Genomic DNA, 13,252 nt, shown 5'->3' with positions numbered 1-13,252 from the left:
CAGAATGGCCATCATCAAAAAATCTAGAAACAATAAATGCTGGAGAGGGTGTGGAGAAAAGGGAACACTCTTGCACTGCTGGTGGGAATGTGAATTGGTACAGCCACTATGGAGAACGGTATGGAGGTTCCTTAAAAAACTACAAATAGAACTACCATATGACCCAGCAATCCCACTACTGGGCATATACCCTGAGAAAACCATAATTCAAAGAGTCATGTACCAAAATGTTCACTGCAGCTCTATTTACAATAGCCCGGAGATGGAAACAACCTAAGTGCCCATCATCGGATGAATGGATAAAGATGTGGCACATATATACAATGGAATATTACTCAGCCATAAAAAGAAACGAAATTGAGCTATTTGTAATGAGGTAGATGGACCTAGAGTCTGTCATACAGAGTGAAGTAAGTCAGAAAGAGAAAGAGAAATACCGTATGCTAATACATATATATGGAATTTAAGAAAAAAAAAATGTCATGAAGAACCTAGGGGTAAGATGGGAATAAAGAGACAGACCTACTAGAGAATGGACTTGAGGATATGGGGAGGGGGAAGGGTAAGCTGTGACAAAGTCAGAGAGTGGCATGGACATATATACAGTACCAAATGTAAAATAGATAGCTAGTGGGAAGCAGCTGCATAGCAGAGGGAGATCAACTCGGTGCTTTGTGACCACCTAGAGGGGTGGGATAGGGAGGGTGGGAGGGAGGGAGATGCAAGAGGGAAGAGATATGGGAACATATGTATATGTATAACTGATTCACTTTGTTATAAAGCAGAAACTAACACACCATTGTAAAGCAATTATTCTCCAATAAAAATGTAAAAAAGAAAATGAATGAAATGTTGCAAGGTTCCCCTTTAATGATGCCAACTATCACTACTTCTATTTAACATTGTACTCAAGGTTCTAGCCAGTAAATAAGTTATGGAAAAAAAAAAGAAAGGAAGAAATGAAACTGCCAGATGATATGATTGTGTATATAGAAAAAAAAATCTACACCTCTGTTATTAGTTTAGTAATTCTACTGGAAATAAATAAACATTGTTCAAAATCAATTCTATGCCCACATAAAAGGAATCAACAATTAGGGAGTTCCCTGGTAGTCTAATAGGATTTGGCACTTTCACTGCCATGGCCCAGGTTCAATCCCTGGTCAGGGAACTGAGATCCCATAAGCCGCGTGGCATGGCCAAAAAAAAAAAAAAAAAATAGCAATCAACAATTAGAAAACAATTTTTGAAAACGATGACATTTATGAGACTGTAAGAATATAATGTTATATATATAAAATTTATGTGTAGTATACATTATCATATTATATAATTTTATAATATTACTAAAATATTTTTAAAATATCAATGACCAACTATACACCTACAAAGGATGTTCTGGGCCTCTGGTGAAAGCTATAAAAGTTTATGTATGTGTAGACACTAAGGAAGGCCTAAATAGTGGGGAGATCTAACATATTCAAGGATTTGGGGATTCAAGCATGTAAAAATATTAATTTTCCCAAAAACTGATCCGTAGATTCAATACAATCTTACTTTATAATACGACACTTATCACCAAATTCACAATTAAGTGTATGAAAAAGCAAGCCACAAAAAAAGAAAGAAATCTTTGAACCACTTATAATTGACAGTGGGCTTGATCCAGACATATAAACTACTATAAATTACAAGCAAAGGCAGAAGATCCAATGGAAAATGGGCAAAAAAACTCTAGATACTTCAAAAGAAAAAATCCAAATAGCCATTTATATGAAAAAGTGCGCACCCTCATAAGACATCAGGAAAATGAATGCTAAAATGAGATATAATGATATATTACCAAATTGACAAAAATTTAAATGTTTGAATATTCTAAGTGCAGATGGACGAACATATGAAGGAACAGATACTCTCATATAGCAGGTGCAAATAAAAATTAAGACAAACCTTTTGGAAAACATCATGGCATATCTAGTATAGAAGAGGGTACACATATATGACCCAGCGAATTCCACTCCTAAGAAATACCCTAAATAAAAGTGTGTACATGCAGACAGGAAACATACAGAAGAATCTATAAGACTGTTATTTGTAACCAAAGATCAGAAACCATTTATGCATCTATCAATAGAATGGGTAAATAAATTGATCTATAGTCAGACAATGGAATATCATGCCAAAATGAAAAATCAGTGAATTACAGCTATTTTTTACAACCTGGAGGAATATTAAAGACATAATGTAAAACTAAACTATAGTATTTAGGGATGCAAACTTAGATGGTGAAACTATTAACAAAATTATGCAATTACTTCATTAGTTAGGATAGTGGGTGGCTTGGTGGATAGCTGTGATGGAAAGCAGCAGGCCAAGGATTTCTGGAAGGTGGTCAATGTTCTATATTTTGTCCTGAATTGTGGTTACAAAGATATTCATCTTAAAATCTTTTGTAAACATTTACATTTATGTTTCATGTACTTTTTCATTTGTGGTATATTTCACATAAGCAAGGTTTTAAAAAATGAAAAACAAGGTCAACAAAACTGAGAATAGTGGTCATTTTGAGGGGAGAAAGGGATTGAACTGATGGCAAACTGGGAACTTCCAAGGAAACTGCAATGTTCCGTTTCTGAAGCTGAGTGGTAGGTACACTGCTGTTTCTTCTATTATTACATTTTAACTATACATGTACTTTATATATTATTTTGTATCTACAATAGCAAAAGCAAGTAAAAGAAAACACTGAAAAACTGGAATTCATCAAAATTAAAAACTTTTGCACTTCAAATGACAGCATCAAGAAAGTGAAAAGAGGGACTTCCCTGGTGGTCCAGTGGTTAAGAATCTGCCTTCCAGTGCAGGGGGACACGGGTTTGATCCCTGGTCGGGGAACTAAGATCCCACATGCTGCGGGGCAACTAAGCCCGTGCACCACAACTACAGAGCCCACGCGCTCTGGAAGCCCATGTGCCGCAATGAAAGATCCCGTATGCTGCAACTAAGACCCAACACAGACAAATAAATAAATAAATAAATATTTAAGGAAATAAAAAGGGAAAAGATAATCCACAGGAGAAAATATCTGCAAATCACATATCTGATAAGGAATTTATATCCAGAATATATAAAAAACTCTTTCAACTCAATAACAAGAAGATGAATAACACAATTTTAAAACATTAAAGGATTTGAATGGACTTTTTCTCTAAATAAGATACACAAAAAGATGTGCCAATAAGCAAATGAAAAGATACTCTCAGTATCAGCAGACTTTAGGGAAATGCAAATCAAAATGACAATGAGATACCACTTCATACACACTAAGGTATGAAATATATATAATAAAAAAGAGATAATGGTGTCAGTGAGGATTTAGAGAAACAGGAACCTTTATTCATTGCTGGTGAGAATTTAAAATGGAGCAGCCACTTTGAAAAAGTTTAGAAGTTTCTCAAAATGTTAAAGATAGAGATACAATATAACCCAGCAAATCCATTCCTAGGTATCTACCCAAAAGGAATGAAAAGATATGTGGACACAAAGACATGTACACAAATGTTCATAGCAGCATTATTCCTAACAGCCAAAAAGTGGAAATGATTCAACTGTTCATCAACTCATATATGGATAAAAATCTGGTCTATCAATATTTAGGAATACTATTTGGCATTAAAAAAAGAAGTACTGATACATGTCACAACATGAATGAACCTCAAAAACATTATGCTTAGTGAAAGAAGCCAGACATAAAAGATCACAGTCTATAATTCCATTTATATGAAATGTCCAGAACAGGCAAATCTATACAGACAGAAAGTAGGTTAGTTGCTGCCTAGGGTTGGTGCTGTGTGGAAATAGAGGGTGACTGCTAATAGGCTTCAGGGTTCTTTTTGGGGTGATGGAAATGTTCTAAAATTAGATTGTGGTGATGGCTGCATAACTCTGTAAAGATACTAAAAACCATGAAATTGTACATTTAAAATGCATGAATCTTTTGACATGTAAATTATCTCAATAAAACTTTTAAAAAAGTTGTCTAGTAAGCTAGCTTCCATAAATACGATTGCAGTTTTCTGAAAGAAGTCATCTAAAACTTTTAGAAGTTGATCTTGTTTTATTAAGTTTGTTTACTCCCTGCTTCCCTGTTCTTCCCTCTTTAAGAGGGGAAAATTACAGGGCTGAATGAATATCAATTTATTTAAATATGAAAAAGTATAAATCTTCACAGATTAAAAATAAATATTCTCAACTGCTAAATAACTGAGACTATTTCTTAGGGCTGACAAAATAAAATGGATTTTAAAAATGAAGAAAATAGGCTATAAGTAAGGCAACCTTCAAAATTCTAAATGGCAGAATATAGAGCTTTATACCATAAAGCTTGAGGTAATTAATAATTTTAGAAACAACTTAGTACAAGATGGGCAATATTCTCAAAACCTTAATGTCTCCACAAAACAAATAAAACTCAGAGTACTCCTGCATCAACTAGTACAATAATCTGTTATTAAAGGGTATATCCTTGGAAATATCTGTCTTTCCAGATAAAACTTCTGTAGGAGGGTTGTTTTTACCGTTGATGTGAGGAGGAAACTGCCGGGCCTTGTTAGCTGAGGAACTGATGTTCCTGCAATTGCCATGGCAACTGTCTGGCTTATCATGCTTCCGCTCTCACTCTCATAATCATCTGTGGCTATACAGATTGGTCTTCCTCGTTGATTGTGAGTTTCTGGAAAAAAATCACCCAAAAATAAATAAAGAAAACTTCTGTTTAGCTTAATTAACAGCTATTGAGCAAGCAATTCCCTTTCTTATTCTCCTTTACTCTTCAAAGAAAAACCTATTAACATATACTGCTTATCATTATATTTACTTCTTTTAAAAAATAATTTAAATATTTTAAACATTAACTCATTCCTGTAGTAATATTTATAGTTTTGTAGAGAACTTTAACTTGCTAGTAAAAGAAGATAAAATAATATAAATTTCTGCCTTCAGATAAGGAAACCTGCTTTAGTGATCAAAATACTGGGAAAACTACTCTACTATTAGTCTCTCAAAGGGAAAGAGTTGCTATCTTTATATCACCAGCACCTACTGATAATACATATTAGATACCAGTAAAATTTTTTTAATTGAACTGGAAGTACTTTATCAGGTTAATTGCTAGTTCAAATGCAACCTACAGTGTTTTCTCTAAGGCAAATGAAGGAACTGAAGTAAATTCTAAAAATGGAAAGCAAGAGGAATAAAACTTTGTGGGTTCCAGTTTTTAAAAAGTAACAAAACTTCAACTTATTAACCCAGTATTAGCAATAAACATCATTGTTGTTATTCAGGTGAATATTAATTTCAATTTTATGTATATGAATAAAATCGAGACTGAGGGTGGTGGACATCTAGCAAGTTTTCTCATATTGTTTTTTTCAGATGAACAGTATACACTCACACAAAAAAAATCCTATTTCCTAATAGGTAGGTATAGAAATGCTATAAAATCATTATTTAAAAATTTGTCATAAGAAATGCTTACAGAAACCTTGCAGTGAATTTTCTCACACAGTCAAAAGTTTTTCAGAAATATGTTATGTATTTACAGTGTACCTATGTCAGTGTAAGTTTCCTTATATTTCTTTTCCTAAAATAAGATCACCTTTGAGATATTTTCTAATACTTTTAAACACTGAGATTTGCCTTTAGTTTGTCTTAAATATACTAAGTACCTGTAAAATCATACAGCTGAGGAACAGTTTCCATGATAATGCCAATCAGAGGTAGATACAACATAGCCACCCGAGCCTTTATCTGGGGGTCAGAGTACCGTGGGTCTGAGTCGTGACTGGATAGTAAATTGTGTACCATATTGATGACTTTCTTATGCAATCCAAACAGTCTATTTAAAAAGAAGATGAAAAAGCAGCTGCAGTAAGGTCACAGAGATTAGTTAATATCTTTAGAGCAAACAGTAAGTCATGGTACTGAACCACTTTATTCAGCTTCTTAACTTTGCCACATATTTGCACGTATTCCTATAAAACACTTCTCATTTTAAAATTAATCAATGTCCAAAAAATAAATAAAATTAATATCTCGCTGTACAAAATAAGAACTGAGGCAAAAGGAAGTACTATACAAATTCACTTAAGAGTAAATCCGAATATTTTGTCATTAACTCCTTAGGGCATTTTAATATTAAATAACTCAAAACCAGTTACGGTTATATTTTAAAGCAAAAAATGTAGGGGCTTCCCTGGTGGCACAGTGGTTGAGAGTCCGCCTGCCGATGCAGGGGACACGGATTCGTGCCCCGGTCCGGGAAGATCCCACATGCCGCGGAGCGACTGGGCCCGTGAGCCGTGGCCGCTGAGCCTGCGCGTCCGGAGCCTGTGCTCCGCAACGGGAGAGGCCACAACAGTGAGAGGCCCGCATACCGCAAAAAAAAAAAAGTAAATTTTAAGTAGTTGTAAATTTTATTTCATCAAATAAAATCTTTTCACATTTAACCAAAATAAACTTTTATTTCCTTTATCTAAAAGAAAAATCCTCTACCTAATGGGCTATGTAGTCCATGGCTAGGGTTGCCTTCGACATCTCTATTTAAACTGAACTTCCTTGCTCATTTGGGCCCTTACAACTTTCTAGACTCCCAATCCCAAGTTTCAACTGGCTAATACACTAGCAAGGATCACTCTCATCTTCACACTTTTTTGGCTTCTCTTCTTAGACTGAAGCTGCTTTGACTATGAAAAACATTCTAAAGAAAAATTCATCCAACTTCAACTGCCCTTAATGCTGTACCTGGCAGCTGTTTCAGATCTTATTCTCTCTCCTTAAGCCTCTCACCATCAATCTCAATAGAAGACCTTACCTCCAACTTTCTTTTAGGAAAGAAAAGCCGTTCTGAATTTGCTCTGGCCAGGTCTTTTAACACATCTCCATCTTTATAGCTACCAAATCATCTTTCCTTTCATCTCAGAAAAAATTCCTTCTTCAATAGCTTCAGTGTCCCTCCTCACAAGTTCTTCCCTTCTTTCCTATCTTGAAAATACATGTTCACTTGAAACTAGTTTGCTCTGGCTTATTTATAGTATTTCTCTTAGTAATAAACTATAATATGATTTCTCTAGTAATAAACTTCCTGAATGTGCAGTATATATCAAGCGTTTTTTTCCATTTACTTCCTAATATCTACTCTCTTTCTCTGAAACTAAAAGTTTTTGAATGCTTACCACATGGTACTGTACCCCTTTCATTTAATAGCTAAATGATTTTTCAAAGATACTTAACCTCTGTTTCCCTATCTATGTATGAAGGTAATAACCTACCTCAGAAGGTGGCTGTGAAAATTAAGTTACATAATTTATGTAACATGCTTATTAGCACAGTGCCTTGCACACTGCCTTTTCCAGTAAATATTAGCTTTTCTGTTTTAAGATCACACAGCATATTTAAAAGCTAGGACTGGAAACCAGGTATTCTTCCTCCGGGGCTCTTTAGCTTATCTACCATTTTACGTAGCTATATATGAAATCTACCTGGAGATTCTTCTTCCTTCCAGTTTTTATTCAGAAAGTATATTTTTAAATACTGTCAAGAACTCCATCTAATGGACATATCTCAGATTTCATTTTCTAGCTCTCTACTTGACACTTTGTCATCTTTTATGTTTTCTTCTCAGTGTTTTCTCCAAAGAGTTCCCATTATTCCTCATATTCTCCATCATTCTTCCCACGTCTCAGATTCTGATCATTTGCCTTTTATGTTCTCCCTTTCAACTTGTATCACCAGTGATGATTCCCAAACCTGGGTATATATTTAACATCTCTCACCAGCTACCAGCGCCAGACTTCAACCTATCTAAACTCTACCCACTGGTCTTCATGAAGCCTTTTCATGTGCCTACATTACTCAATCACATTCAGCCATTATACACATACACACACACACACACACACACACACACACACACACACACACACACACGCAGGACCTGTCATATCCTATGCTAGATGTTGGAGATAAGACATTGTCCCTGTTCTTAAAGAGCTTGCTTTAGCAAGAGAGAAACACAGACACAAAAATAATAATTCAGTTTTACAAATGCTATAATAAAGGTGCTAATCTTCTTCAAAACTAGGTCTGTACTACAAAATTTGCATTTAACCACAGTATCCTGTTTCAACGTTGTAACTTTCTAACTGCAATGAAAATTTCTAGAGAGCAAATCTTTGGTCATTATTAGAACATATGGGGCTTCCCTGGTGGCACAGTGGTTAAGAATCTGCCTGCCAATGCAGGGGACACGAGTTTGAGCCCTGGTCCAGGAAGATCCCACATGCCGTGGAGCAACTAAGCCCGTGCGCCACAACTACTGAGCCTGCGCGCCACAACTACTGAAGCCCGTGCGCCTAGAGCCCGTGCTCTGCAACAAGAGAAACCACCGCAATGAGAAGCCCACGCACCACAATGAAGAGTAGCCCCCGCTCACCACAACTAGAGAAAGCCTGCACGCAGCAACAAAGACCTAACACAGCCAAAATTAAATAAAATAAATAAATTTTTAAAACAATATTAGAACATATTATTGCTACTCAAGGAATTATTTTTGATTACTTAGCAAGCAGAAGGAATAAAAAGAAAAACAATCCTCTTAAGGGTCTATCTAACAAATGTATGTTGTATTTTATCTATGTAAATATAAGAAGAATGTAAAACTTAGAGATGTGAGTCTCTCACAGTCAATCATTCATTCACTGAATTAACATATACTTATCAAGTGTCCACTCTGTACCAGACACAATTCTAATGCAGTGGGAATACAGCAGTGAATAAGAAAGTGCCTGCTCTCTTGAGCTCACATTCTAAGGGAAGGGGACAGATAATGAACAAACAAGCAAATTTCAGGTAAGTGCCTTGTAGAAAATAAAACAGGCTTATCTGGTTAAGAATAACTGTGGCAACGGCAACACAGCTATAATTCAGATTGGGTGGCCAATGACAGTCTCAGTGAGTAGATGATACTCTTTGAGTGGAGACCTGAAGAATCACAAGGAGGAAATGCCTATGTGGAGATCTTAGGGCAATTTCAGCATTGCTTCAGGCAGAGAAAAGTCCTAGTCCAAAGGCCCTAAGGTGGGACTGGGTTGGGCCCATTGGAGAAACAAAAAGAAGGCCAGGATGGCTAGATTTTAGTATGTTAGGAGGGAAGAGAGTGGCAGTGTAGACAACAGCTAGATATATAGGGCTTTGAGGTCCATTATTAAGTCTGAATTTTATTTTAAATGCTATTTTAAAAGCACACACTTTTAACTTTTAAAAGTTAAGTGTGCTTTTAAACACATTAAAGAGTTTTAAGCAAGGAAGTGACGTAATTTAATTTTCATTTCTAAAAGACCATGTAGGCTGCTGGGTAGAAAAGGGATTTTAGGGAGGGAAGAATGGAAGCATGATTAGGGGAGCAGCAGTAAAGACGGAGAGAAGTAGCTAAACTTGGGATATATTTTGGAGATAGTATTAAGGCATTTGCTAATGGACTGGGTGCAGGAAAGAGTGAGAAAAGGAGGAAACAAGCAACAGTAAAAGCTTATAATCCTGTATATTACTATTTAAAGCTCTTCCAGTTATCTTTTTTAACTCAATAGACAAAGTAGTAGTGAACACAGTTATCACGGCTTTCAGACTTGATAGAAAATCTTTCCAAGTGTCAAAGGACCAACTCTGAAGACCAGCTGGAAGAGATAAAAAAGAAGTCTTTCATAGGTCCTATATTGTTCCACAGAAATGTATCTATTTTAATAGAACTGATCCTTCATGTGAGAAAGAAACCTCATCACAAAAATAGTTGACTGTTAGAATTCTCTATTTTTTATCAGACACTGCTGAACACCTACACAACATCTCCTTCCCCTGTCTTCCTTCCTAATAGAATGTAAAAATTTTCAGGTATACGTTCCTGCCCCCGTGACTCAGGGGAAGCTGACTCCATTCCCCCAGTTTCTGAAGTAGATAGATCCAATCAGACTAGCCCTGCTACTTAAAGCAGACAGTCAGTAAAGCTGTTTCATTATTAGTGTGAGAAGAGATAAATGTTAATTAACTAATTGCTTCCTTAACTGAGAAGGTCTACAAAAAAAAAATATCATATGAACTGAACACTTTTTAGTGACAGCTGATTTACATTTAGGCATGAGGTCCTTACCTTCTGCTTTGTAACAAACCACCCATGAACCAAAACCAGTCTAAGCACCACATTTGAGTAGAAGTGATCTAATCCATCCAGGAACCTGGCATTGCTCTGGTGACTGTAACAGTACAGGATAGGCAAGTGAGCCAAATCAGTCCAAAGAAAAGATGTGCACTGCATGCTTGAAAGAGGGTTTTTTTCCCTCTGTCCTCTGCTGGACATGAACAAGTAATAATCTAAGCTCAATTGCCAGAGCAACTATCTTACAGTCATGAGAGGCACACTAGCCTCAGGATAAAGCTGAGGGGTTTCTATAGAAGTAAGAGATATAAAGAAACAGAACCCTGATAACATTATTGAGCTGCTGAGTGTGCTAAAAACCTTACCTTTCTTCCAATTATGAAAAAATAAACATCCTTCCTTTAATAAAGCCAGCCAGTATGAAGAAAGGTTTTCTGTTTCTGGTAACCAAACTTATCCTGATGTATTAAGTAAAAATACTGGAAATATAGAGTCAAATGATTGAGATATAACAGTTATTAAAGAGAGGTAGTATGTTTAGAAGTTGTTTTCAGAGTGATTTTTTTCAAACGATGGATCCTTCCCCCCTAATGACATTATATTCATTTATCAATGGCAAAATATAAGAGTGGTGGCAAGCAGGGGCGGGAGACCCAGGGTTTCACCCACTTAGTCTGTCCTCTCCATACTCCAATGTCTACACCCCAACCCCATCCTACATGGAAGCACATTAAGGACCTTTTCACAACCTTACAGTTCTGCAGAGCACAGAGTGAAAAACTGCTTCTTAAAACTATATTCCTAATGCAAGAAGTTGCTGTTATGAAAAAAACTCATGCCTTTCATTTGCAGAAGCTTTAGCCTTTGACAGTTTACTTAGCATTAACCATGTCCCTATCGCTAAGAACTTTACAAGCATCCTTTTTCATTCGTTCAACAAATACATCATAGGATTCTTAAAAAACCTGCTTAAAAGTATCTCCTTTTGTTCTCTGGAGCTCTTACTTCAGGTTAAACTGCATTACAAACTCCTAATGATACTATCATGGAAAAAAAAAGCAATTATTACCCAAATGAGTTACAGTCATTCAGATTTTTGAAAATAGCTGTTAACATAGAAATACCCTATACGGATCTTAGATCACAACACATTTATAGAAAAGCTATTTCTATAAATTCAAATCATCAGACAATATACTCTTCTTACTATATCAATTTCCAGTAATTCTTTAAAAGTATACACAATTTTGGAAGTTTCTAAAACCTAAGGACATTTGTTTATAGAGCAAATTTTGAAGTACATGCTACAGAGTATGATGGCAAATCATAAATTTTCCTCACAAGGAATCAAACAGACTAGTCTACTTAACTGAAATGTGCCTGCTGTATATCAGCAAATCTAAAAGTCCATCTACTAACATGCACAAATATGTTATGTACTACTAAGAAGGAAAAAAAGGCCACCAACTAAACCATGATGCAATGTTGATTTCAAGACAAACATCAAATTCAGAGATGACAAAAAATGTCTTTCTTAAAACTGATGAAATATAGAAATAACATGAGTATGGAACTTAGTGAACACAGAAGTAGAAGAAGAGTGGTAAACAGTATTCTTTTGATTCCAAGGAAGTTAAGTGGATACTTCTGTCCCATTGTCCAAAATCAAATTAATATTCTACACGGCAAAAACTGGTCTACTCACCCTTCAGCATCAGGATCTAAAATGAGAGCCAGCTCTGTTAACACAAGTCCTGCCAAATAATGTTGCTGGCGGAAAGGCACAGACAATTCAAACATATTTGCAATCTTCTGGTCTTGCACAGTGGTGGAAAATCCAGAACTCTGTTTGGGAGTGAGGTAGAACAAAACTATAACAGCTATGCAACAAAACATTCTATAGACAGAGCACTACAACAAATGAGATGTGAGCATTATCTGAAAGTGAGATAAACTTTTTAAGTTTATTTTTACATTACTATTATTAACATTGGAGAAAGTAACTGCTCTTACTTTTGGTATAGGAAACTATGATGAAATAACATTTTAAATTATTTTCAATTTCCTTTTTCTCATATTAAAATCTTTTCATCTGCTTTTTCCTTTATACTTTTAGCCACTTAATGTTTCAATATCATACTCTGACGGGAAAAAAGGAACTAAATCCATATGATACATTATGTACTCACTGCTGAGTACAAGAGAAATATTCATAGTCAAGGCTATCTATGGGTTTCCAGAGAAATTTCAAATACTATGAAGTTGTTTTTCAGGGAAAACACTATCTCCAGAAAACTACTGTCTTTTTTTGTCCACTCACTGAGTTTTTAAGAGTTTTTTAATACTGTAAAATAGCATCCCGCCCCCCCCCACAAGATGCTTAAGGCAAGAATGTCCTCAATCTCATCATCCTTAATCCATATTCAAGACCGCCCATGCGAGGTTTCTTAGAAGAACAGACTTCAGATTTCTCTATGGAGGAATCATCTTCCTAATAAGCGTATAAAACTATCCTTGCCCCCACCTCCCAAAGAGTGATGTCTCTGTCATCTATTAGAACCTGAAAATGCTGCAGTTAGATGAGAAAGTAGGGAACGAGATAATGGAAGAAATTCTGTTAATTTCTTGGCTGAATGAGATGTTCAGCAGGGAGTCAGGTGTAAACAAATGTGTTTCATTAAAGGTTTTAGGAACTGTACCTTTGATTAATTTGTACTTGACTGTGTAGCCACATCTTTGACAGAGGATGGGGGAAGGGAGCAAAAGACTAGCCTCATTTGTTATTGGAAGAAGTGTGTCCTAGCCAGGTAAAAGTATGTGGAAACAGGCTGACCCTTAAGAATTTTTGCAAAGGTAAAATGAAAAGTTGGGGGTGTTCTCTGATGTTTTCTAATCTTTCTGAGTAAAGTTTAAAATTTAGTTTATCAAACATCTGAGGTTGATCTAGTGTAGGGAATTACTTTCAGGAATTAAATATCTCAAAAATAAACTTATAAAGAGTTCATATCAACTTTCACTTTAGACATTAAGAGCTTAAGGAAGTAG

General features: G+C 35.6%; 1 protein-coding gene across 9 annotated transcripts in view; it reads right to left on the bottom strand.

Moving 5' to 3' along the window:
- The window catches only part of DOCK7 (dedicator of cytokinesis 7), a 210,406-nt gene that overhangs the window by 59,617 nt on the left and 137,537 nt on the right, over positions 1–13,252 (bottom strand). For all 9 annotated transcript variants that reach the window (XM_029228228.1, XM_029228225.1, XM_029228226.1 and 6 more), the window contains 3 exons: positions 11,913–12,052; positions 5,727–5,896; positions 4,578–4,732 (listed from right to left, as the gene is read on the bottom strand). In XM_029228228.1, coding sequence (XP_029084061.1) covers positions 4,578–4,732; positions 5,727–5,896; positions 11,913–12,052 — 465 coding nt within the window. The remainder of the gene's footprint in view (positions 1–4,577; positions 4,733–5,726; positions 5,897–11,912; positions 12,053–13,252) is intronic.

Source organism: Monodon monoceros, unplaced genomic scaffold (genome assembly GCF_005190385.1).
Source record: "Monodon monoceros isolate NGI ecotype Baffin Bay Population unplaced genomic scaffold, NGI_Narwhal_1 Super_Scaffold_18, whole genome shotgun sequence".
Taxonomy (NCBI): domain Eukaryota; kingdom Metazoa; phylum Chordata; class Mammalia; order Artiodactyla; family Monodontidae; genus Monodon; species Monodon monoceros.
Note: the sequence above shows the minus strand (reverse complement) of the source record. Positions and strands in the feature narration are given on the sequence as shown.